Genomic DNA, 25,571 nt, shown 5'->3' with positions numbered 1-25,571 from the left:
TCCCTCGTGCTACACCACTCAGAAGGAGCATCTTTTGGGGGCAGCGGTGATGAACTAACGAGTTCATGCAAGACACGAGCTGCTCGATTGCTCTGATTAAACTCTTGCATCCACATTTGCATCTCACAGACCCTGTCAGCTGCTCTGAACTTCCGCATAGAACCGCTCAGACCTGTGACAAATCCCTCTGTTGCTTCACTTTCAGCATGCGGAGGCAATTTAGCTCCACAGGCCTTGCAGAAAATTTAGCTTTTTGTGTATTTCACTTTGAAAACTAACAGGAAGCGTGAGTCAGTGCACAACTCCACGAGCGCTCGTCCTGCTGGCAATGTTATTTTCTAGAAGACAAAAGTATAAATTGTACCTTCCAGGTCCAGAGTTGTTTTTCTCATTAGACAACCCTGCATTAGCAATTCAGAGCCACGAACCCCACTCCCTTCCGGACTGATGCACAGCAGGGCAGAGCTCCCTGAAGCCCAAACCCACCGCGAAGGCTTTTCACTCCTTTATTTTCCCAGAAAGCAAAAGCTCCCAGCAAAGGTGCACGCAGACAGATCAGGACGATGCCCCCAGAGACTGCAAATCCTAAACAACATTTGGGGGGAGGCATGGAGGATCTGATCCTGCTCCCCCTTGGCACTGCTGCTGGCAGGTGAGCGGCCGTGCTGCCTCCCTCCCATCTGCCATGTCACTGAAGCAAAACCGAGGAGTGGAAGCATCTCTCATCTCCTGTTGTGCATCCAGTGATGGATCCCAGGAGTCCTCCTGACCGCTCTGCTCCCGTCCCCCACCACTGCCACAGGGCAGCACACACTGTGCTGGAGAGGGGATGAATGGGATGCTCCTGCACACCAAGTCTTGGTGTTTTGCTTCTGGCACCACACGTCCCATCCTTCAGTAGGGGGAATGGCCCAGAGGGGGCAGGGGGAAGCTGGTGAGCAGTGAGAAGCAGGGGGAGGGAGGTACCAAGAGCTCAGAACCCATCCTTCAGCTAATGTGCCATGCAGATCTGCTACAGCTCAACCCCCCCACCCCCCCCGACTGCTGGCCTCCAGCAAAGCTGCTTCAGCTTGGCAATATTAAATAGTGCCAATAGGAAAGGCCAAAAGGAAAGGCCCTATACACGGATCTGTGCACTGGAGCTGAGAGCGGAGAGGAAAACGGGCAGAGCCCCCGACCCAGCACTGCAGCCTGGCCCGGCCCGACACCTCCCAGCCCGGGAACGGCTCCTGGTGGGGAACTATCCGACATGCACCCGTCCTGTGGGTCGAGGCCGCTGACCCTGCCGGGAAACCACTGACCCAGCGATCTCCAGAGCTATTTATGGATTAATTACACCATGAAACCGCATCTTCCCTGTGTGAGCCCTGTGTTGGGCTTCCCCGAGTTCAGCCCTTCCCAGCAAGAACATGGCCCTTTGCCCTCAGCGCTTCGCAAGGTGCCCTGGAAACCTTGTGCAAGTTCCCCTGAAAGCAGAATCCTCCCCAGAGTTCAAGAGATTCAGTAACAAGGCTGGACACTGCAGGAAGGAAGGAGCTCCCGTGCCATGAAGCCACGCTGGTCCCGCTGGGATTTCTGAGCTGAGAAACTACAAGAACCACTATTCCCATTAGCCAAGGGCTTCTCTGGGGTCCCCATGGCAGCACCCCCCCCCCAGACATCGCGTGCTCTAACAAACTCAACAATGCCCAACACTTTGCAGACTCACAATAGAAACTAAAAAGGGTGCAAGACCAGGGCACTGCTAATTCTTGCTAACGATCCGCTGGGTAAATTCTCCCTCCTGCACAGCCCCAGCCTGCTCCAAGCATCGGGAACAAAGAGGGAGAAGAAACTTCTCGGCGCTCCAGACCCCTGCAGCAAGCTCCCTTCTATTATAGCAGAAAATAATAGGGAGGCGTGGGAGGAGGAAGAGTCTTTTCACAGTCGGGATACAAAGACTGCAGAAATGAGCCCCACGAGGCAGGCTGTCAGCCCACCTGCCAGACACAGCCACGGGCTGAGGTGGGGGGTGGCTGTCGGCAGCAGACAGGGAGCAAACAGAAGGGCAACGCAGAGGCAAACGCTGCTCCTACGGCCCCACGGGGCTCATTCCCTCTCCGTGAGTTCAGAAGCAGTGATGACTCCAAATTACTCGGCGTGGTCAGGCCAAAATGTGACTGTGAAAAGGTGATGGCGGATCCGTGTGATCTGATGATTAAATGCCAGGTGAAAATTAGCATCAGTAAATGTCGGCTAATCCAGAAGGGAGAGAAAAAAAACCCACTGTCCTGCACAGGCAGCAGAAGGGTTGCTATTTAGCAATCAGAAAAGAGCCAAAGACACCAGGGACAACCACCAGAGCCAGCAGCTGACTGCCCGTGGTGGTCAGAAAAACAAGCAGAACATTGGGAGTGGCTGTGACACCAAGGGATAATGCACAGCCATTCTGGTTTCCCCCCCACCCCAAAGGGCAGAGGGATGGCTGTGGGGATGTGAAGCACTTTGTACCAACAGAGATGAGATGGATCAAGAGGAGACTTTAGCCTGAAATGAGAAGCAGTGAAAGGGAGGTGAGATGAGATGTAGAGAGCAGGAGTGCTCTGCAGAGCTGCACGAGCCCTGCGCAATCACCAGGCAGCAGGCACAGCCCAAGAGCTGCAGGCACCCACACATCAGAGGAGCCACATCCTCCCATGGGGCAGAAAGCAAGGGGCCAGGAGGGACAAGACCATCTACCAGTGAGTGCTGGGCCCCCAGCCCCACATCTGCATGGGGAGGTGGTGCCTGGGGTAGGCACTGTGCTCAGCCTCACACAGCCCTCTGTCTGCTGTTATTCACGAGAAGAATGAATGAGATATTCTGCACTCAGGCACGGTTTGGCGTGGATGCAAGAGAAACACTAAGAGGCTCCAACCTAAATGGAGAGCAGCACTTGGGAACCATGAGTGGAGGTCGGGACGAGGTCACCAGTGGAGGATGGGGTGCATCCAGAGAGAGGCTGCAAATATTCTTGCAGAGCAGAAAAATGCTTTGAGCAAGGGCGGTGACCTGCACTGCTCACTGAGGGGTGCCAGCACCAGCAGTGTGCTGCACCGAGGACACCCAGCACATGGGGGTCCCTCGCTGGGAAAGGCCATCCCAAGAACCCATTCATATTCCCATGTGTGTCACACAGTGCTCTCCCGCAGCAGTTTTACAGCATCCCCAGGGTGCCCAGCCCTGAACGTCAGGCCTCATCCAGAGCCACACGCTGCCCTTCCCTCAGCAAAACAAGAGCAGAATTCCTTCTTATCTCTGCTACATAAACATCGAGAATACGTGGTGCGTGGCCCTTGGCTCCCTGTTGCAAATCCTCCTGGAGCAGGGAGGCTGAGGTGCCCCATGGCTGTTGCAATCCACACCGGTGACTTTTGGGAAGGCAATAAATGCCTGAGCCCATAACCCGGCCCAGCAGAACTGTTATTAATTAGCTACAGAGCCTGGCTCATCGCGAGCATCTTCCCATTCATTTCTGAAAGTGGAAAAAGAAACAGCTGCCGCCCCCAGGACCGCGCTCCCACAGCATAGGGATGGGTCACAGTCAGACTCAGGGCACAGAACTGAGAGCACAAGGTGCACCCCAACCCCACTCCCACCCCCAGCCACCCCCCACACCCACCCTGCTGCTCCCAGCCCAACGCTGGGACAGGAGGACGCTGCCATCCCTGGAAGAGGCATTAAAAACCAGCATGAGAAAAGCCACGTACGTCAAAGGCAAAGAGGCGACGCTCCTAAACGCCTTCTCCAGGTGCCATGGTGCACGTCACCCCGGTTCTCCTCTCTCTTCTCAGCAAGGCCACGGGTGGAGCAGCTGCATCCCCTGCACGCTGCTCCTCTCCTGCAGGCCCCTGACTCGTGCAGGGTACGTTTGCATGAGCCCTTCCACATGGCCCCCATCCATCACTGCTCTGCACCCGTGCCCTTACATGGGCAAGGCAGGGGAAGCACAGCTCCGGCCCAGAGGAAATCCTCTATTCCCCTAAATGACAGCTCCCCTGTGTATACATTTACCCAGATTTCCCATGATGTAGGGAAGCAAAATTTAGGCTCTCAGTACCCTCTGAGTGCCAGGAACTTGTATTTGCTCTCCAAACATTCTTTTCAGTGCTTCTGCACTTAACCCCTTTCGTTCTGACTGCGAGGGGCTTTGAGGATGCTCACTCACTCATAGAGGATGGGGGAAAAGCACAAAGACATCCACACACACACCTGGGGTGACTGAGAAAACAGAATTTCTCTCCAAATGTTTTTAACCATCCTTAGATTTGCAGAGAAACATCACCTCAGAGGGACCAGCACTGCTTCAGAAGGTTGCAGCTGCACCAGGAGCGGGGGGAGACCCATGGGTGCTGGGTGGGCACACAGAGCACAACAGAACTGAGACCTCGGCAGAGCTGGAGGGGGTTACAAACACATTGAGCTGTGTAATCATAATTAAAAGCCAGACTTTTCTGTACACATTGGAAAAGACAGAGGAGAGGACCTTTGGACAAGCATTGCGTTGTTGTTAGATGAGGATGAATTACACCGAGCAGCACTGTAGAATAAATTAAAAGGAGCAATAGCTGCAGTCTGAGCTTTTCCTGCATTGTTACAGCCCCAGTCCCCCGCCAGCTCCATCCCCAGCCCAAACCTGATCACACACCGCAGTGCTCCATAACCTCATCATGGAGGTGGCCTCTGAAATGCACCGCACACGGGCACAGTGAGCAGAGCTGTTCTGGGGGATGCACTACAGCTCCACTGCCACCCTGAAATGCCCAAGATCCCTGTGCAGGAGGACGGGCAGGCAGACATATGGCGGTGGGTGGTCCTATCCCGGAGGCACTGCAGCCCCTCTTCTGTGTGGGACACGGTGCCTCTGGCAGAGGACAGCAGGGGGAGGTGATGGGGGTTGCAACCACAGGAACCAATGCTCAATGACTGCACGTTACCCAGCCAGCAGCAATGCTGTGAAAGCGAGAGTTCATCAGCTACACTGCTCCTTTTTTATTTTTTTTCCAGTCTAACCCTTTAGGAATAAAAGACAGTGTCCCTAAATCACAATAAGACGTCAGCATCAAACAAACCACCACAGCTGTCCAACTCCGGGCACAAACCCACAAACCGGAGCCCTATGCACCAACGGCAAACGGATGCACCCACTTCATTTGCTGTGTCAAAAGCTGATGAGCACGACAGCCAGATCTGCCGTGCCGAAAAACAGTCAGACGACACAGAGCCAGGAAAAGCCGTTGTCCTCCGGCAGCACCGCGTCCCCTGTCCGATGGGCGCCCGTGCTGCGAAGATGGCACCGTCTGCTGTGACCCCACGGAGCAGCTCTGCCCGCAGCCCCTCCCTTACCCCAACCATCGTAACTTGGGCACGGAACGCACCCAGCGGCGGAGCCCGGGGCTGGGACGCGCCACGCGTGGCAGCGTGCGAGCTTCTCCCGCGTGTGCACCTTTCGGGACCGCTCCGGTGCTCCTCCACCTGCCTGGATGCTCCGAATTTCCCGCAGAAACTTTGTGCCGAGGGAGGGGCCGAGGTCTTTCGGTCCCGATTCTTCCCTTCCCCTCCGGCGGTGCCCGGCTCCCCCTCCCCATCCCCATCGCCGTACCTGTGGGCGCTGCCATCGTCGTAGACGAAGGTGCGGTTGGTGTAGCACTCGGCGCAGACGGCGGCCCCGCCGCCCGCCCTCCCCTCCGCCGGCACCGCGGGTTTGTAGATCCCCTGCAGGCTCCGCTCCTCGCCCGAGAACGGCATCAGCGCAGCGGAGCGGGCGCCCGGAGGGGCGAAACGGAGCAGAGCATCGGCGCCCCGCGCTGCCGGAGCCTCCGGCCGGGCGCTGCCCCCGGCGGGCGCGGGCACGGACTGCGGCGCGCTCCCGGTGCCGCTCCCGGTGCCGGCCGCCCATCACGGCGCGCCCCGCAGCAGCCCGCGGGTCGGCCGGGCGCTCCGCATGCCGGGAGGGGCGGCGGCAGCAACAGGTGCCGGGAAGTTGGGAGGCGGAACGGGGGCGGGAGCGGCGCGCCCTCAACGCGCACCGGCTCGGCACGGCACGGCTCGGCACGGCACGGCTCGGCACGGCTCCGCTCCCGCTGCGCTGTCTGCCGGGGGAGGCTGTGGCACGGCTCGGAATGGGGCTGGGGCCGCCACGGCGCTGCTCCCTCTGTCGGTGCCCGCTGCGGTCCGGGCACGGCACGGCACGGCACGGCACGGCACGGCCGCTGCACCGCGCTGCCACCTGCCGGCCGCCCCGCCGCCTCCCCCCGGGGCGAGGAATGGGTTTGTGTTTGGTTTTGGTTTTGGATGGGGTCGCGTCAATATTTGTGTCGGGCGCCGGGCCCGGGCCGTGCTGCGCGGCCGGCACTGATCTCCCGGGGGGGTCCCGCCGCCCTAACACGGCCCCGCCCGGGCCCCGGGAAAGGGCGAACGGAGCGGCCCCGGAGCGCGATGCCGCAGCCCCACTCCCTCCCCAGATGCTCTCCGGGTTTATGCCTCTTCCCATGAGCAGACTTCGCGTTTCTCTCGCAGCATCCCTTCCTCCTCCTCCCTCTCCATATGGGCTCTCCTACACTCGGAGTCATTTGAGAGAAAAGCAATCCGTGCCGCCCGTGCCATCCATCCATGTGACGCTTCCTGACCCAACGTGCTTTTAAGAAGGAGAAGTTATTCTTCATTCACTAATTGCCTCCCATTAGCGGGTGCAAAATGTTAATGCGCAGCTCTGAGTGGAGAGGGGGCGGCGGCACAGCAGCGCGGTGACAAGCGGGGTGAGCACAGCCTGGGGGAGGAATTACTTAAAATTACGGTGGGGATGGGAAGGAAAAAGAAGTGAAGGATGAAAGAGAAAGAGCCAGAAGGGGAAAGCATCCTCACACGGAGGGACCTGAGCCGGGAGCGTGCAGCTGCACTGCACACAGGGAGTCAAATTGAGCCAACGGGGCCGGAAAGAAAATGGGACCATGCGGGCACTCGTTCAGCCCGAAGCCCTCCCCACATCGTGTGGACATCTCAGTGACAGCTGGCACGGCGTCCCACGCAGTGTCTGTGCCAAAGCAGTGCCGGCTGCTCCCACCCATGCCCCCTGGCTCTTCCCAGCCCACAGCAGTGCTTCCATCCTGTATTTTCTCCCCGTGGGAGCTCAGTGCCCCCTCTCCCCGTGCTGGGGCTGCCCAGAGAAGCTGCTCTTCCCCTCCTCCAGCGCTTTGCTGGCGATAATAGGAATATTCACTTCTCTTTGGAGAGGCATTCAGGCTCCAGCCAGCAATGCCCCGTGCACCTTCCCAGCAGCTGCAGTTTAATGCAACCTTGAGTCATCGCGGGGCTGCAGCGCTCAGCCCTGCGCTCACTGCGGGAGCACGGGGGGCACAGCCCGGCGCGGGGGGCAGCTCCGGTCTTTGCATCTGGAAGAGCAATAAATACATCTGTGGGAGGCGATGGCGGGGATGAGTCAGAGGAAAGGAGAGAAAGTCATTGGTGAGGAACAAAAGAGTGAAGTCCAGCGCACCTCGGTGCCCTGGAGCCAAGCAAGGATTGTGGCTTTGCCTGAGCTCCCCCACAACCCCAGCTCGACAATGTTCTCTCCATTCAGATGGTATTTAGTTCTGCGTTTCTGATGCTGAACGTAGAATGCTTAGAGAACGCACAGAGGGTTTGAGCTGTCTGTATCAAGAAACACAGCAGGAGACGGTTGTCAAAGCTGTCATTGCACTCAAGAAGCAATAATCAAACATACACATACAGAAAGATAGAGCTCCGTCATTCCAAGACTGATGTATGCAAAGAGAGAAGGGATGAATGCCGGGAGCTTGGCTACAAAACATATTTTCAGTGTAGTCAACTGAGCTGTGCAATAGGAAAAAGCAATCCTTCTTGGGGCACGCAGCAGCTGAGCTGTGTGGCAGCACTCTGGTTCGTTGGCTTGCTTCTAAGTCTTCTACCTTCATTTCACATCCTGAGGAACATTAAATATCAAAACCCAAATGAAATAAGCACTCTTAAGCTCTATAAAACCGTCTCCTCCATCACCTCCCCAGCTTTGTGAAGAATTCAGGGTGAGGAGCTGCTGGCAGGAGCTGAATCATAACCGTCAGCAAAAATATTGCTATTAGGTGACTAAGACCAAAACTATTGTCTTCCTCTATTTATCACAACTGATGCTGTCAATAAGACCCAGAGGAGCCCCTGTGCAGTCCCTCGCCCCCTCCGCACACAGGGGGTGCCCAGGCCTGAGCTCAGCCCCTCGAGGACCCGGAGTTCCCTCTTCTGAAGGCTATTGAACCCCATGAGGAGCAGGGTTTCCCCTGAACACAGATAAAACTCATCGGCTGAGTCGTAAGGAGCAGCTTCAGTTGGAAAACAGAGAGCTGCATATGTTTTGGCTGTTGGAATGTAGCCCTGCCACCTCTGCACTGAGCAAGAGGAAGGACTCCAGCTCCGCAGGCACCACGCTGCGTGTAATTGCAGCAGGCTGATGCACATGTGGGGCTTATTATTGTTTTAGAAACGCACAATTGGGAAAGCCAATATTTGTAATGGAAGCGGTTTCAAATACCAGTGTTTATTTGCTTATTGAATAGTTTAGCTGGAGTCAGAGCATCTTCAAAGGAGGAATTATTATGTTTTTTCTCAGAACGGGTATCTGGGGCTGTAGCGTTGTATTGTTATACATGAAAAATATTTCCTCATCAGCTTTTTAGTCCGGAGAACACGTTTAAGTGACACTTCTCATGCGGACAGTTTGCCAAGCTTCAAAGCACAGCTCTGTGAGGATTGTGGGGACCCAAGCCTGCTCTGGCCAAAGCCAGAGCCCAGCGTGCAGCCTGGAAAGCAGCTCTGGGTGATCCCAGTGCTCACAGTGGGGCACTTTGCTGCGATTGCACCAGCTGCCCCAGGAGAAGTTGGGACCATGCGTTCCCTGCGGCTCCGCACCGTGTTTTGGGGTGTTGTGGGGATGACCCCCAGGTGCCACCACCACCAAAGCACCAACATGAGTGGTCCTTTAGAACTGTAGGTAGTAAGTGCAGGCAGAGATAGCACAGCTCCGTGACACAGCCACACCTCAGCACAGTGCTCCTGGCCTGGCTGCACTGGGTCATTCCCCCAAGACCCCAAGGACATCACACAAACCCCTTCTGAGTGTCAACAAAGACTGGAGGGAAAGGCTAGAACTTGGCTTTGTGTTTGGTGCAGCTGCAACACAATCAGCCTCGGGATCATCTTTCCTCCCCGCAGCAGGAGAGGTGAAGCTGTGTGTGGGTACGAGGCAGTAACCCAACCCTGCAGCCCCAGACAGGCGCTGCCGCCCAAGGGGACACTGCTCCGGGAGCTGCTGCCCACGGCCATGCAGGTGGGTGCCCAGATGTGGGGTGTGGGTGCAGCACGAGGCTGTGAGCTGTCCCCTGCCAGCTCAGGGCTGGCGCTGGGTGGGGAGCAGCTGGGCCAGCGGCACTGTGGGGAGCAGGAGGGCTAGGGAATGGCCCTGGGCTGAGGTGGGGCTAGGTCCTGAGGGGTACAGTCCAATGCTATGGGGAAACAGTTCCCCTTTCCCCCCCTCACCCCATTTCCCACGGTTCTGTCAGATCAAGTACCAAAGCTCTCCTCCAAGGACGCAAGCCGACCTCACAGGTCTTCATTAATATCTCATGCCTTCAGTAACGAGCTAAAACAGGCAGAAAGCGTTCAGATACTCAGTTATTCCTCAGCATTTCCACAGGTGGATGCACAGAGATGAGACATTTAACCTACACCACATTAATGTCCATCTCAGGTTGAGCTCTCTGCACCACAAGGCTTGTAGGAGGTAGAAAGCTGTAGACTTAATAGACGTGCAGATCTACAAGTCACAGCTCCATTTTGCCTGAACACATCATAAAACGTACCACGAACGTGCTATGAAATAAAATCCTCAGCTCCCAGGCGTCTTTCTTTCCCAGCTGTGCAGACTCCGGACCCACCAGTGGTGCTTTGTTCTGTTCAATGTCCTGCTGTTCCACATGCTGCTTTTTGGGGCAGATTTGCTGGAGGAATATTTCCTGCGGTCGTTACCTCTCTCCTACAGCGATGCGAAGACCCTGGAAATCCGGGAGAGGGCCAGGAAGTTGGACATGGCCCCACTGAAGGCCAACCTCTCCGGGTCTTACACTGTGAGCAGCACAGCAGCATGCTCTGATCAAGAGATATTTCTGCTCGTGCTCGTCTGCAGCAGCCCAGGAAACAGGACAAGGCGTGACGCCATCAGGCAGACGTGGGGCAACGTGACACACACCGGGGGCTACAGCGTCCTCACCTTGTTTGCTTTAGGAAGGCCTCCTTCAGCAGAAGCCCAGCTGGAGATTGACGAGGAATCTCAAAAGCACGGAGACATCATTGAGGGCAACTTCATCGATTCTCCTGCGATGGAGACGAGGAAGATGATGATGATTGTGGAGTGGGTGGTGACTTTCTGTCCTCACGCGAGGTACACTCTTAAGACAGACGAAGAAATGTTTGTCGGCGTTCCCAGCCTGGCTGGATACCTGCTCAGCTTAACACAACTCGAGGACGTCTACAGCGGGAGGGTCATCCACCAAGGGGTGCCCGACCGAGACCCCCAGAGCCCCGGCTTCGTCCCCATCCATCAATACCCAGAGGAGTTCTACCCAGATTACTGCGACGGGAGAGCCTTCGTCATGTCGCAGGACGTCGTGTGCAAGGTGTACGTGGCCGCCCAGGAGCTGCCAACGTCAGTGCCCGCCGACGTCTTCGTTGGGATCTGTGCTAAGAAAGCTGGCGTCGCTCCCATCCACAGCTCTCGCTTTTCCGGGGAAAAGCACATCAGCTACAATCGATGCTGCTATAAATTCATTTTTACCTCTTCCAGCATGAAAGAGGACGAGTTATTTAAGGATTGGAAGGAAACCAGCGATGGGAAGGACTGCTCGCTCCTGGAGACGTACTACAGCCTGGTGTCCTGCAGGGTGCTGACCTATATCGATAAGTTCAAACGGTTCAACTTAGACAGAATAAAAAATGAGGCTTTCCATTTCTCTGAATAAAATTTAACTTCTGTGAAGGAACACTGCCTTTCCTTCCACCGCCCCTTCTCTCTTCAGTAACTTCCCCCTCAGTTAGCTCTCTTCCCTCCAACAGCAAATGAACTGTCAACGCTCTCGTGTTGCAGTAGCTGAAAGGTGAGGTGTCTCCTCGCTGCATGCCCTTCTACGTTCATGTGTAACAAGTAAAAAGAGTACTCAAAGAAACACGGTGTGCACCCAGTGTTTTCCTTCATACACCACCAGCAACACGGGCACCACTTGGCCATAGAAGGATCCTATGGGCACGTACCAATCAGATGCAGGTAATGGGGTAAGAGCAGAGCCCTGAGCTCAGCAAAACCAAGTGCACGTGTGTACAAACAGCCCTTGTGTGGCAGCTCCGTGTGTTCCAATTTTTGCACATGCTTCATGCAGGACAGATGTTAAGGACTCGACACAGAGAGCAGCTTTTGTAAGCAACAGCTGAAGATGTGCACAGAGGTGACTCGTTTCTGCTGATTTCCTTCACTGAGGTTTTGGCACACGGCTCATACAGAGCCGGAACAACCAAGCTCAACCTCAACACAACTGCAAACTTCTATATGCTCTTCCCCTTTTTAGTCCTTTCACGTTTTTCTGTGCATGGAGGTCCACACAGCCCCCGTGCTCCCTCAGCTCACACATGAGACACGACACGCTGTTTCCCACCGGCAGATGTTTATTGTGCACACTAGGATGAAGGTGTGAGAAGCAGCAGTCGGATGACAATTTTTGGTACACATCTGACCATAAGTAACACAGCAGATCACCTGCATTCAGACAGCTTGTTAGGTATTAACAGATCTTCCCCAACTACTCTGCTTCTCTGAGCCCACTCGGTTCCTTGCCAGCAATGCTCTCTTGCCAGCAGCGTTTTGGCAGGCAATGCTAACACCTCTGCTGCAGCCTGAATGTACTACAAGCAATAGAAGAGTTACTGCACGACTACACAGACCATCCACTGCACGTGGCAGAGCGAGGACACCAGGTGAGTACTTCCCACAGATGCACAGCTGACTGAACACACCACAATAAGCCCCAGAGTACTCATTTCATGTGTTATTATGCTCCCTCCACCTTGTCTTCAGATTTATGTCCCCAACAAAACTAATATAAACCTTCCGTATGAAGCACATTGTGATCTTTGTTTTTGGACCAACACATCAGGGGTGACTGAAGGGACTGGTGGCCCAGCTAGGCTTGTACCTTATCTCACCCATCACCTTCAGAGGAAGATAAAGTCTCCTGAAATACTACATTTACTTTCTACTTCAGTTCATGCATTTTAACATGAACACTACGTTCTCGCTCCCTTTATTCCAACTCAGGCAAATAAAATTGGTACTTTTCATTAAATAACACATTAAAACATCAATCTTCAATAAAAATAGCATAAACAGTCGAAGATTTGGTTCTGAAGCAGACTTGTAGCTGGAGCTCCTCTTCAGCAAGCAAACCGAGCAGCCAAAGCCACAGCCAACAAGACAAAGCTCCCAATTTGGTTTTACACATCAGTTTACTTCTGTTTGGTTGTTTAAGGGTTAAGTGCTTGTTCCTGTGATCGTCAGTATAAAATGTAAACAATACTTAGGACTTACTCAAACAAGGCTTACATTCAGCAACTTGATCATAGAAGAGAATCCAGTTTGTACTCCCTCACGTGGACAGTGTTACCAGTTTATTTTCACCAAGTTAACTATGGCAGGCTAAAAGAATATATTCTATGCAAGTACCAACCTTTGGCAGACATAAAAAAATATTGTTTTTTAAAAAAGAGAAACTCTGGCAACATCTGAGGTTACAAACCTCAACACTTTTTGGCTTCTTTCTTTTTTTAATTGCACTGTGATCTACTGAGAAAACAAGATAGGAACTCTAAACTCAGAACAGTTTAAGTAAACACTGACAGCTTCTGCAAGACAAGACAGTCAGCACTGAACAGAACGCTCACTGTACTGCAGCACCTCAGGACAGTACACAGGAAATCTCTGCCACGGGATTCCATGAGAATTTACATTGTGCCCTGTGAGTACTGATTTGCTCTCATGGCCCTCATTTCAGAGTCCAAGTGCTTCACATTCCTTTGAAGAGACAATCAAACAGCTCTTGTGTGGGGAATCTTGTACACCTTACATCTTTTAACACCTATTTCAGTAACGTGGTTTGTAAGAAGGGGAACTGAGACATTAATGACTTTATTCTGCTCCTTCCACCGCTGTAGTAGAAACTGCTTTAACATAATAAGGGCCTTCATGCAAATAAGCCCTAAGCCTCAGGTAATACTGATTTCCAAAGATTTCTGCAATTGTTTTAGAGTTGACAAGGGCCTTAACCAGTTCGTACTTGGCATCCTTGGAAGCTTTGTCAGGTTCCACAGACCTGTCTACAATGTATTCCACAAACCCTGGACTGTTGACCATCAACTTCTGGGCCCAAGCTTGATTTGCAATAGCCTACATGTGAAGACAAAAAGGCAAAAACCTTTTAAAAACACCCCAAAACCACTTACACAGTACAGAGAGCAGAAAAACTTAAAAGGGATATTCAGTCTGCACAGCAATTACACAGCTACCGTCCAAACAACATTATTTATCACTAGAAACTCAGTACAGTTCAGTGCTTCTCTAACAAGTGAATTATCAGAGCAGTGACCTACTGTATAGGATTTCAAGAAAAAATAATAATCATTGAGTCAAAGTTTCTAAGAAAAGCACTGCAGACATAATCCATTTACTACATCTTTTAAATAGTGAATGCAAGTGAGGCACATTGGAAAAGACATTATTTCTGACTGCTTCAGGGCTTCAGAAAAAAAAAACATCATCATTTGTGACTTCCAATGAAAAGCAAGAGACTGCATGGCAACACAACTCACTACCTGATCTTTAATAAGAGAAAGAAACTTACAGTAAAAACCCTTAAAGCTCCACAGTGGAGATCAGGGAATGGCTGAGTACTGATGCTCCTGAAGAGTTCCAGTGGTTGGCTGGACAAGGATGTGAACCACGACTCAGTCATTCTTAAAAGATCTTCTGTCTGCTGCTCTGGCTGCACGGATCACAGAAGTGTACAGATATTCATAATTCTAATTAAACTTACATAAGTCTTCACACAAACAGAAACCCACCAACTAACCAGCACACCCACCAAACTTACAGGCAAGTAGAGAAGAGATGAAACAGCATCCAAGCATCGAAGCCGCAGCTCTGTGGGGGCATTCTTGGCCTGGTGCCCTATTTTGTTTAACAGATTCTGAAATCTGCTTCCTTCGAAAGTAAGAAAAACAGTGCCTTAAGTAACTCAGGCAGACCTTAGTAAAAGTACCATATTACTAATGAGTTACACTACACAGCACTCTTCTGTCAGTTAATGTGGTATATAAAGGCTGACAAAGGGTACCTTGATCCACTATAACAAAAGCAGTGCAAGATTCTCTTTGCTTCATACAGACCTAAGATGGATGAATCCAAAGCTTTTAAGTTCACACTGTGGAGCATCCAGAGATTTCCAGAAGCAAAGTTATACGTCACAGATAACTGAATTGTCTTGGGAAACACAGACCCTAGTACATTTTTGATTAGACGTGTCCAATTCCAACCTATAGTGCTACAATAGTCATGCTTGTTTTTCATCTATGTTTTTCACTTCGGACTAGCAGCAAGAAAAAAAACAACACAGAACCTCCTTTCAATCATCTGAACCATTTTATATTAGGAAAAAGATTGTAGTCTTAGAGGGAAAAAGAAATTGTCACTGCATGACAGTTCATATTTTTCTCACCCTGCTGGGAAGGCCATGAGATAAGGAGAAACAAAGGAATCTAAAATTACAAGCCTACTGACAGTTCATATAATGCAGCTCACTAGAGAAGAGCGACTCAAATAACACTTGTGACACCAGAACTCCAGCTGCATGGCATTTCACCCTGCCATGCCTGACAAGGCAATTAAAAACCACCTTATCAGCTATACTGCAGCTATTTGAAGAGACAACTTTGATCACTGAATATGTTTTTCAGCTCTTCTCTCTATTAACACTATTATCAATACACTTTTTAATATTCTAATATACCAAGAACATTTTGTTAAAGATGATACTAACTAGATTTCTGTAAAACCTGTTTGCCTTCCACGCTTGATCCCAGGATTCCTAGTGTGTCCACAGCTACTCCAATCATGGTTGGGTCGTTACTTTCTGCCATTTCAAAGACTTTTTCCATAAAGACAGGATACCGTTCACAGATCTGCTGTGGGCTGTCCACAACAGCCAAGTTGCCAAAAAATTTAATAAATCCTAACAGAACAAGACAACAAGAAACAAATATTCAGGGTAGAACAACCACAGCGTACATCAAAACAGAAGTCACATTAAGACAGACCATTTCACTGTCAAATTGGGGTTATAAATGAGAACACTGAAAGGCATCAGAAAGAGCACAGAACAAGTGAGTATTTAGGAAGCTTCAGAGTGTAACATAAACTTGAAATGTCCTTTCACAGTTCTAATGGGAACAAGTTTTCTATGACATGATGTATTTTTTTTTAATCAGCTACTTGATTAACCATCAAACTTCTCTCAAATTCTTAGAGAACCTGCAGTAATGCATAAACTTCAAATGTACACTGCAGTCCCTCCCAATCTCACCTTTGCAACCCACTTTAATTAAGACTGTTCTTCAGCATTTGATGCACATACAATGAGAGTTCAATCAAACAAAAAATTCAAGAGCTTTTGAAACTCCTAGGGCAGTCCTCTCAGTTTAACATACAATGCTTGCAAGGGTAACCATGGGAAATAAGAAATGCATGATGTAACCTGGTAAGTAGAAGCCTGAGAAAGGATCAGACTCTGCACCAATGATGATGTTAGAAATTTTATCAATAATTCCTTGCTGAGCAAGATACTGACGGCCATGAGGAGTATGTGCCAGTGAAGTCACCATCTCTATGCACGTAGCTCTGTAACAGACAGTTCATTTAGTTATCTTCAGGTGACCTTTCAAGCCTGCACAGATTAAGAAAAATATATTCCTTTTTTTTCAGTTGCCCACATAAAACCTCAGCTGTTCAATATTTCAAGCTCACTCAGCTATCTTCTTTAGGTGTGGCATTGGAAAGCATTGAAGGAGTGTTTACACTGCAATCCAGCATCACAATTATCACAGCATACTGGGGAAATTTCATCTTGTTTCTCAAAGTTACAAACCCAGAATTTTATATTCAAGAAGAAAGGTTTCTCATTCAAACTTTTTTTACTAAACAAGTCCAAGTGTGTTTAAAGAGGGTTATTTTAAGATCAAATACCACTGATTTAGCAGTCTGGGAAATCTCAAATTCACTATAGCATACCTGACCAGAACATCATCTCCAGTCAACTCTCCAATTAAATCTGATATTAATCCACTGTTTGCACAGTAATTGAGTGAATCCGCTGACACTGAAGAAATCTCCACAATTAGCTAAATAAAAACACAGGAGAAAAGAGTTTATACATAAACACTGTGGTGTTAACAACTCATATTAATGGCCAAATACCACAATTCCCCATTCACAGTGCATATCTAAACTGACACATTACTCAGCATCACTGTCTCTTCCCCACACCTGAGTTTTCAGCAGCTCTTTGCATACAGCAGTGCTGTACTCCTGCTCCCTTCTCACCCCGCACGGACATGAAGAAAACTCAAACTGAAAGGACAACTTCGATCCCACTCCTACCTCATACACTCTGTACCGAACAACATCATTTGTTGCCATGACGTTTTTCAAGTCACTTAACAAGCTGCTCACAAACAAAGCCTCCAAGCCATCTTGTGTTTGGGCTATTCTTGAGAGAGATTTGATGGCCTGTAAACAAAAACATTTGCTTTCTATAAGAGTAACACAAAGGGAAGAAAATCCAAGATGACCAGATTTAGTCTCAGTGTTCTTTACTAACATTAAATCACACTATTTGTCTCAAATTGTAGTTCTCATTTGCTTTTCAATGAGAATTACTCTACTGCTGACAAGAGCTAGTTACTGCTACTAAGCCCCCAGCACCAAATGCAGGCATCTAAGTTTACTTGTGCACTAACAGCTACTGGAAAAAAAACAACTCTGGGTAAATGTTTTTAATCACATCTAAGTAACTTCCAGGCTTAAGTCACTTACATGATCATAATGTCTTCCAGGCAACATGAGCTCCTTTTCCATTAGCAAGGAGCAAAGGTTGCCATTTCAGTAACAGTAGAACATGCATTCCGTGCAGCATCTACATCTATTTGGAGAGGAAGAAGAAAGCAACCCTTACCTCTTTAGCCACTGCTATTTTCTCTCCACCAATGCAATTTATTATCTGCCGTAGTAGTTCAGGACTGTTGAGAATTTCTCTAACAGCATCTGTATTTTCAACAATCCTCCCAACCTAAAGGTATAATTAAATAAAGTTATTGAATAACACCCAAACAGCCTTTTTTCCCCGCCATGAGGGCTGGATCAGACACCCAGGCAAAGGGAATCACTTCTGGAGGCACTCAGAAGTCAGTGGGCAGCCTGTGGTAAGGGAGCCCAGCTTTTAGCTGAGGCTAGACCTGCAACTCCATCCCAAACGACAGAATGCCTCACCTTGGAAGGGACCTGAGCAATACAGCAAGCTGCACTCAGCTCTACGGCACCTGCTGTCAGCACTGGCTGTGAATGCTCTACTCGGAGCAGCCCGTAACAAACAGACGATTCAGTTACAAGTTCTCTCTATCAGCAGCTCCATCTATGACGGCACGCAGCCATACCACGAAGCACTATACACTGACACACTGCAGAGCAGCAGCCTGCGGCGAGCACAAAGCACCGCAACAGCTCGGGCCGAGCAGGGTCCCGGCGGGGCTCCCGTACCTGCGACATGGACAGGATCTTCACGGAGTCATCGGGGTGGAAGAGCCCTTTCCGCAGCTCCTCCCGCAGGTTCTGGATCACGTACAGCGGGTCCAGGGCCTGCAGGAGCCTCTCCAGGACGGCAACGCAGGCGGACAGCTGCTCCCTGCGCGGACAGAGAGAAACCCTTCAGGGGGGGACTGGAGCACGGAGCAGAAGGCGGCACCGGAGCCACCGCGAGAGGCAGGGCGGGGACGGGCCGCTCACCGCTCGCTGGAGCTGAGGAGGGCGAAGAGCGCTGCCAGGTGCTCGTCACTGAGGCGGGCGCGCAGGGCGGCGGGCGGCACGGCCTGCACAGCGAGCCGCAATGCCCGCAGCTCCTCCAGCGACGGCTCCCGCCGCACCGCGCGTTCCAGCAGCTCCGCCACCGCCTCCGCCATCTTGGCGCCGCCGCCAAAACCCCGCGAGATCTCCGCCACCGCTCCCCAACAACGCCGCCCCGTCGCTAAGGGCGCCTTTCGCGTCCGCTAAACCGTAAACAAAATGGCGGCCACGCACCGCTCCCTCCACACTTCCGCCACCGCCTCTCTCTGTGATTGGACGAGCGCTCGAGGGGCGGATCCAGCGTGGGGTGGGCATGACGCTATGCCGGCCCCACTGAGGGGCGGTAGCTGCTGTGTGGGGGGGGTGAGTGGGGCTGTGGGGTGAGTTTGGGGTCTGCAGCGCTCAGCCTCTCTGGGAGCAGCTCGGGTGGGCGGGCTGGGTGCTGCAGAGAGCCATGCAGCCCCCGAGAGCAGGCAGTGCTTGCAGGCGGTGCCGCTCTGGGGAACAGGCCTGCATGGGCCAAGCAGGCCGCGGCCCTGTGTGGCAAATACGTGTCAAAAGTGCAGAATGAACGCAAAAACATCATTTTTTTTTCAGTCTGCAGACAGCAGGGAAGGTAGTGACAGTAGCACCTGGCACGTGTTGTGGAGCGAGCAGCTCCATGAAACACTTCAGACCCGCAGTGCATCACAGCATTCACAGCTCTGTTATGGTTTCTGCCCAAAGCGTACAAAGCTCCCGAGACAGAAAAATACCGAATGGTGGGAAGGTGAAGGCAGGGAGGGGGGAGGGCTGTGCTCCAGCCCCACGCTGGGCAGGCAGGAGGGTGAGCACGGGGGGAATAGAAGGGTGGTTGGACTGGATGGCCTTAGTGGGCTTTCCCAAGCCCAATGACCCCGTGTGGGCAGGCAGCATGGCAGAGGAGGAGGAGCCAGGGTTGGCTGTGGGCAGCAGTCCCGGGCACGCTGCCCAGCACAGGCAGAGCAGGTGGAGGCAGCGGGACGCAGCTCTCGCCCGGCCGGGGCATGGAGGCTCTGGGCCCCCGCTGCCCCCTGCCCACCTCCCAGGGCTGCCCCCGGCCAGGCCGTGGCACCGTGCTGCTGGTAAGTGGGAGTGGGCAGCAGGGGGATGGCTCCGGAGGGACTCCTGGGGGCAACTGGAGCAGCAGAGTGTGTGGAAGGGAAGGAACCTATAGGAGAAAGGCGTTTCTCGGTCTGCTGCGAGCAAATAGAGTTTCAGAGGTTTTTTTCCACTTGTGCTGAGGGAGCCTGGAGGTTGACACAAGCTGTGTTGTTGTTTGGTTGTTGTGTGTTTGATTTGTACAGAGCCTCATCCATGCAAAGTCGTTTAAGAAAAGTCCTTACAAGGTGACTTTAATCCCTAAAGCTGTTTATAGTTAGCCAACGCCAAAACAAATAAATCTTGCAAACATCTTAGTTTCTAAACTCAGCTCCCATTTTGCCAGTCAGTGCTTTGCAGTGAAATAATCACATGGCAGGCTGTTCAGTTTTGTTCGCTTGAACCTTTTGGCAGCTGGGAGTTTATTTGGTTCATCAGGTGGGAGTCCTGTTCAGCCCTTCACTTTTGCACCATCCCTTGGCACGTACAACACTTCTGTGCTGTTGCCCTTCTTTTCAGAATCAAACAAACACGAAAACATCAACACAATGAAATAAAATCAAAGGAGTAGTCACTGTTATGCTAATACTTAACCACAAGTGTTCGGGGAGATTTCCTCATCACATGCACATACATCTTCCAAGGAGATTAATGATTGCCATGCTGAACAGGTCAGAGTTTGTCCTAAGCAGGGAACGTGATTACATTCTAATCCAGTGAAGTAGATACAGCAGCATATCTCTGCCTGGCTTGTGGCTGTGGGAGTATGTTGTGGGATTTACTGGGCAGCACTTGTTCAAATGGCTTTGTGGGGAAAAACAGGCTCAAAAAATTATTGTGAGAAACCTCGTGATAACAAAGAGTGTTTCCTCAAATGGACTGAAAAAGAGGAGACAGCTAATACAGACCATCAGTTGTTTCCCCAGTGGAAAAGTGTTCCTGACTTTGTGGTGTCAAGGGATTTTCAGAGTTCAGTCTTGAAAAAAAAAAAAAAAAAGAGAGCACCTCTGACATTAGCCCTGTGTTGGGGGGTGCTCAGAGGAGAGAGGAGGGTAGAAATAAGGAGGAAAAAAGGGTGTCTTCTTTGTCTTATAAAAACCTTTTTGTCACCGTCGTTGAATAAGGGCCAGACACTTGTTTGCTTAAAAAACAAGAGACAAAGAGAAGAGCAGCTGCACAGAGACAGCGAGTGCTGCGACCCCAGCACAGGCACCCATCCTTCGCCTGTTACTCAGCACACCAAATTAACCTTGCTATTCCCAGCTGAGATAATTTATGGATTACATTTCTGTGTGACTGTGTGTATGGCATGTGATTACCAAGAGCAGCTAAGGGGCTTGCCAGGAATGGGATGTGCAGCTAAACAACTTGTTGCCACTCCACCGCCAGCACGTGGAGAGAGCAGTACTGTTCTGCAGCCCTACAAACTCAGGCTGTGTCAATTAGGATTTCTGTGCCCAAACAGACTGAATTTGACTGTAATGTTCTTATCAGATAATTAAGATGAAATGAGCTTAAAAACTCCTGTCCTCCCATGCCTGCTCTGTGAGGTCTGTGTCACAGCAAAACATCTGTCAGCAGAATGCAGAAAAGAACTTGAAGGAAAGGAATAAAGCTCTGCAGGGACTGCACAGAGTGTGCCCAGAGCCCCTCCTGGGGATGCTGCTCTCCTCCAACCACATCCCTGGGGGCTCCGGCCCCCCTTGGCTGCAGGATGTGTCCTGGGTGCTCCTGTTAGTGACAGAAACATCTGAACAGAGGCAACTTGGCACAGCATTAGGTTGGCCACATTGTGGGGGAATAAATCTCTTTATGAGCCTGCTTTCACTTAAATTGCAACGAGCATTGCTGTAATGTTGAAAGAAGACTGGAGAGCTCTTTTGAGCCAGAGATAAGAGGTGATTGTTAAATGATTGTTTTTAGAAAACGCAACATTTTACCTTCATCCAGCACTCCTGTGTTGCACTGCAGGTGATGACGCTGTCTCTGCTGATGTACCCCATGCTGAGAAGCCTTGCTGTCCAGCTGCACTCTGCCATCACTGGCAGCTATGTCTCTGGGACCCACTCCATTGTCTTCATCAACTGCCTCAACGAGCAGATTGCCAAGGATATTGCAAGGTACTGACATGCTTCCCCTGCTTGTCTGCTTCAATTGTTTGACAATGACTTTTTGTGGAAAAAAAAAGCCTTTCCTTGTCCCTGGAGAGGAGCTGCACTTCTCTGCTGGGTCAGGGCTTTGACACTTCTGCCCAAAAGTGCTCCTGTTCTCCCATGCTCCTCCACATTATCTTCCCGTATCACAGGTCCACATACCAAGAGCTGTACTCTCTAAAAGCAAGCTGACAGTTACCTCTGAAGTCAATGCCACAGTAACATATCAAACCAATTCCCAATTTATTCCACTGCCTTTCATTTTTAAGATCCATTAAAGCCATGGCCCTATATCTCTGCATCCTCAGTTGGATTAAGACCCAGCCCACGTCCCCTGCCATCCCATAGTCCTTCTTCTCTGAACAGCACAGTAACAAATTCCCTGAGAAGTGTTCATGAGGGACAAAGTGCAGTGCACTAACATAAAAACAAATGCAAATGAAACACAAAACAGACACTTGTGAGGTACGCCCTAAGCCTACACCCAGCTCACCAAGCAAGCTGTGGGGCATGAGGCCTTTACCTTGATATGTTCTCTTTCAGTGTATGAGATACATTGCATGATGTTCTGCATGCAGCTTTTCCACAGTCTCTGACTCAAAGGATGGTTTGTTCAAAGCAGTGAAACTGTTGACTGGGGAAATGTTTATGATGGACCATTAAGTTTCCTGCAACACCTCCTCTGAGCTGTTTTCCCTGCTATGCTCCTGCTTGCCAAAAACTCTCCCTGTCCTCTGTGAGAGAGGAGCATTCCCAAGCAGTCATTCAGGAGCTGACCGGCTACTGAAAGAGATTCTGTGTCACCTTAAATACTTCAACTGTATGAAGAAATTCAAGTAGAATAATATCTGTGCTGCTGGATGTCTCCAGAAAAAAAGAACAACTGTACATGGCTGGTGAAAAGATCCCTCTGTTCCTGAAGATGCTTCATCTTAACAGCTTTGCAAATGTTTTCCACTCTTTGTTCCTTGTCTTGCAAGGAAGGGAGAGGAAGTACATCATTCTCTGTTGCTGAGATCTATGTACTTTGGTTGCATCTTTGCTGGTGGAGTATTTTTTCCAGGAATTGGATGAATGAGCAATGGTTGTGAAGGATGACACAGGGCTCATGCATTTATTTTCCCACCCACCTTTTTCTTGGAGCTGTCATGTGTGCTCTTCCTTTATGTTGCTCAAATGAGCACTCTAAAAGATCAGACTGCATGGAAATTTTCTGCTGTTTCTTAGGTAAAGGAAATCAGGGTTTGTGGAAACAGGTTTACACCATCTCTAGAAGATAACTCCAAACCCTCAGAGGAAACCCATGGCCCACCCAGAGATGTGGCCTCTGCCCTGTACCTCCTGTTGGGTGGTTGCATCCCACAGAACTCACTTGACAGCCAGGCATCCCACGAGCTGCTTCTGCCCTGGGCCCACGTGCAGCATTTCCTTGTCTTTTCTGCTTATTAATATTTCATCCATCTCCCTTCAGAGCCTATTGTTCAGTGTAACAGGGACAAAGAAACACACACCAAGTATCCAACCCAAAGATACCATCTATTATGCAGACGTTGTGCACAGCCCACGTTCAGCATCTCACAGTGCTTCCTGTTGCCATGGTGGCCACCCATTTCCACCCAGCTTGTCAGAACAAAGTGCAGGATATCACTCAGGATCACAGTTTGCTGGGGCAAAGCAGAAGTGATTAGAAGGTATCAAAAAGGCTCCAGTGCTCGAGAGGCCTGGAAGTTGCAGATGGGGAAACAAAGTGATTTGTGCCATGTGTCCTACACCATGAGCACAGCGGGGAGAGCTCCATCCATGCTGCTGCCATTTGTTGGGCTGCAAATTAACTCAAGATGCTTTACAAGCATCAAGTGACTCGAGCTGCACGTGGCCAGGGCACACAGCCTCCTGGGAGAGCTGGCCTCCAGGCCACAGCTCCTCTGATTTGTCCATGGGGACAGCTCTGTGCCATGCACTGCTCCCTCCTGGTGACTGGGGCAGCTTTAGGGACAGTTCCAGCCCCAGGCCAGGAGGATCTGAGCCAGAGCAGCCCCAGCTGGAGATCACTTTGCTTTCCCAGGGTAATAATTAGCCCCAGTCCAAGTCTCCCATCTGCTGCACAAGGCAGCATGAGGGATGTCCCCGTGAGTCACAGCAAGCTGAGTGGCATTGACCCCCTCCTCTCTCACCTAGGGGCATCATGGACAAGAAGCTGGCTGCCTACGTGAACATCCTGCCCAAGAGCTCAGCATTGTAAGTTGGGCTGTTGTACCCCAAAGGGGAAGGTGGCCAGGGGTGAGAGCTGCACAGCCCACCTGCTCTGTCTGCTCCTCCTCCCCACCCCACACAGAGGACACCGTGAGCCTCCAGGTGCCTGCTCACATGGGGACCCTGCATGCAGATTAAATCACTGTGGCCTTCTGGCAGCATTTCTGCTTTGAAAGGTCATATCTGACTCACAAAAAGTAGAGCTTCTCTCCTGCAGGGAAAGAGAGGAAAAAACTGTGGTGCTGCGCTCAGTATCCCAGTGCACTGTACTCCCTGTAGAAGCTGTCTCCCCCGTTCAGTGGGGACAGTGCTCCACAGCCCCCCCAGTGTTCACCTCACCCTGCCCTGCTTTCCCTTAGCTCCCTCAGACCTTGCACAGCAAGGATGGCCCCAGTTTGAAAGCCCCTGATGTTGGGTAGTGGACATTTAGGGCCGGTGATGCTCCTCCAGCACCACTTCATAGAGGAACAGCCACATGCAGGGCACACCAAGCACCAGGGAGATGAGTGAGGCCATCCTAGAGCAGCTGTACCCATAGCTGGATGTGCTGATGGTTCTTTCCTTTTGAATATAGGTATTTCTGGAAAGGGGAATTGGAAGAATCCACTGAAATCCTGCTGGTAAGTGACAGTTCCTCACGGCACAGCCATCACCATCCCATTGCCATATGGGGCTGCAGGGTGGCACAGGCCCCGAGTACCCCCAGGGCCATGGCAGCGGTGCGTGGCCGGGTGCAGCAGTGCTGTCTACAGAATAGTTCCTTCCATTTACACTTTTTTCTTTACTCTCTGCAGTTAGTGAGGACAAAGACGTCCAAAATAAGTGAACTGTCCAACTACGTCAGGTGAGCACAAGGTTTCCTATCCATGGTCTGCAGCCAGTTTGGGTCTCCTCGAGCCCAGTCCCACCCAGGAGGGCTCTAGGGCTGGGTACACCCTGAGAGCCAGAAAAGCTCCAGCACAGCACCAGCTGGGAGCATGCTGCTGGGAACATCGGGCTCCCAGCATGGGACAAGGAGGGCTTTGGGGTCTGCAGGTCCCCCCCATCTACAGATTTCCTGTCTACCCCACGCGCTGAGTGCTGAGCACAGCTGGTGGCTGTGGTAAACCCCAAACTCAAAGCAAAATTCCCACATGGCACAAAGTGCTTTGAAGTCAGAGGGGACTGCCCGGGGCACTGCTTCCTGCACTGCTGGCCTGCCCTGAGGCAGGATGCGGCCGTGGCACTGCGCCCTGTTTCCACTTTAGATCCATCCATCCCTTTGAAATCCCCGAAGTCATCAGCCTGCCTATCGACCAAGGAAACCCCCTCTACCTCAAGTGGATCGGAGAAAACGTCCCGCAGGATTGAATGAACAGCCCAGAAACCGCCCTGCTCTTGGGGAGACACGATGAGACAACATCTGCTGGCATCTGTGCACAGAGTGGCATGGGGGAGCAGCTCACACCCTCAGGGGTGTGCTGCAGCATGTGAGTTTGGGATGGGGAATTTCTACTGAGCTTGAGATATCCCCTCCCTGGCCTGGCCCTGCAGCAGCACCGAGCTGGAGGCAGCACTGGAGTGGGGAAGGGCATCACAGGGCTGCTGCTGTCTGGAGGTGCTTGCAGCACTGCCCTACAGCACCTGGGCTGAACCCTGGAGAGTGCCCTGCCTGCCAGCCAGGCTGAGCTGGGCAAAGCAACCCCATTCAGGGAGCCATCAGCCAGCAGGATGGAGCCCCACTGCTTTCTGCCCAGACCACGCTGAGCCTTAGAAAAAGATGCTCGTGTTGTGGAATTGGATGTAAACTGTGAAATAAATCCGTTGTGTGG

General features: G+C 51.4%; 4 protein-coding genes across 5 annotated transcripts in view; 2 read left to right on the top strand and 2 right to left on the bottom strand.

Annotated features, from left to right (window-relative positions):
- The window catches only part of KCNT1 (potassium sodium-activated channel subfamily T member 1), a 50,491-nt gene extending 44,725 nt beyond the window's left edge, over positions 1 to 5,766 (bottom strand). Inside the window, exon 1 of the mRNA XM_065737378.1 lies at positions 5,621 to 5,766. Within this exon, the coding sequence (XP_065593450.1) occupies positions 5,621 to 5,766 (146 nt within the window). The remainder of the gene's footprint in view (positions 1 to 5,620) is intronic.
- A 3,583-nt stretch (positions 5,767 to 9,349) lies between these two features.
- B3GALT9 (beta-1,3-galactosyltransferase 9) lies at positions 9,350 to 11,042 on the top strand. Its single transcript, XM_065737187.1, has 2 exons — positions 9,350 to 9,355; positions 9,942 to 11,042. The coding sequence occupies exons 1-2, from the start codon at positions 9,350 to 9,352 to the stop codon at positions 11,040 to 11,042; spliced, it is 1,107 nt and encodes a 368-aa protein (XP_065593259.1).
- A 2,197-nt stretch (positions 11,043 to 13,239) lies between these two features.
- PSMD5 (proteasome 26S subunit, non-ATPase 5) lies at positions 13,240 to 18,387 on the bottom strand. The gene is made up of 10 exons (XM_065737331.1): positions 18,179 to 18,387; positions 17,933 to 18,077; positions 17,352 to 17,465; positions 16,778 to 16,906; positions 16,409 to 16,518; positions 15,876 to 16,018; positions 15,162 to 15,353; positions 14,217 to 14,326; positions 13,968 to 14,108; positions 13,240 to 13,513 (listed from the first exon to the last, which is right to left on the bottom strand). Exons 1-10 carry the CDS (start codon positions 18,349 to 18,351, stop codon positions 13,256 to 13,258), a joined length of 1,515 nt encoding a protein of 504 aa, XP_065593403.1. The 5' UTR covers positions 18,352 to 18,387; the 3' UTR covers positions 13,240 to 13,255.
- An 812-nt stretch (positions 18,388 to 19,199) lies between these two features.
- Positions 19,200 to 25,383, top strand: CUTA (cutA divalent cation tolerance homolog). 2 transcript variants are annotated; one of them, XM_065737372.1, is made up of 7 exons: positions 19,268 to 19,338; positions 19,874 to 20,025; positions 21,326 to 21,474; positions 23,686 to 23,745; positions 24,335 to 24,380; positions 24,555 to 24,604; positions 25,008 to 25,383. In XM_065737372.1, exons 3-7 carry the CDS (start codon positions 21,329 to 21,331, stop codon positions 25,108 to 25,110), a joined length of 405 nt encoding a protein of 134 aa, XP_065593444.1. In that variant the 5' UTR covers positions 19,268 to 19,338; positions 19,874 to 20,025; positions 21,326 to 21,328; the 3' UTR covers positions 25,111 to 25,383. The 2 variants fall into 2 exon arrangements, with proteins under 2 accessions (XP_065593443.1, XP_065593444.1); XM_065737371.1 differs by lacking the exon at positions 19,874 to 20,025 and having other exon boundaries at positions 19,200 to 19,338.
- The last annotated feature ends 188 nt before the right edge of the window (positions 25,384 to 25,571 follow it).

The sequence above is a fragment of the Cyrtonyx montezumae genome, unplaced genomic scaffold, assembly GCF_038088225.1.
Source record: "Cyrtonyx montezumae isolate F1298 unplaced genomic scaffold, pur_monq_1.0 scaffold_20, whole genome shotgun sequence".
NCBI lineage: Eukaryota > Metazoa > Chordata > Aves > Galliformes > Odontophoridae > Cyrtonyx > Cyrtonyx montezumae.
Note: the sequence above shows the minus strand (reverse complement) of the source record. Positions and strands in the feature narration are given on the sequence as shown.

Bases quoted from the DNA above. Each gene is read 5' to 3' on its own strand.
- PSMD5 (XM_065737331.1), bottom strand. From the start codon at position 18,351: ATGGCGGAGGCGGTGGCGGAGCTGCTGGAACGCGCGGTGCGGCGGGAG. The intron at 14,327-15,161 runs GTTAGTATCATC...TTACTTTCGAAG, and splicing joins ACAGGTTTTACAGAAATCTA to GAAGCAGATTTCAGAATCTG. The intron at 14,109-14,216 runs GTAAGTTTGGTG...TGATCCGTGCAG, and splicing joins CATCTCTTCTCTACTTGCCT to CCAGAGCAGCAGACAGAAGA.
- CUTA (XM_065737371.1), top strand. From the start codon at position 19,261: ATGGAGGCTCTGGGCCCCCGCTGCCCCCTGCCCACCTCCCAGGGCTGC. The intron at 23,746-24,334 runs GTAAGTTGGGCT...TTTTGAATATAG, and splicing joins CTGCCCAAGAGCTCAGCATT to GTATTTCTGGAAAGGGGAAT. The intron at 24,381-24,554 runs GTAAGTGACAGT...TACTCTCTGCAG, and splicing joins AATCCACTGAAATCCTGCTG to TTAGTGAGGACAAAGACGTC.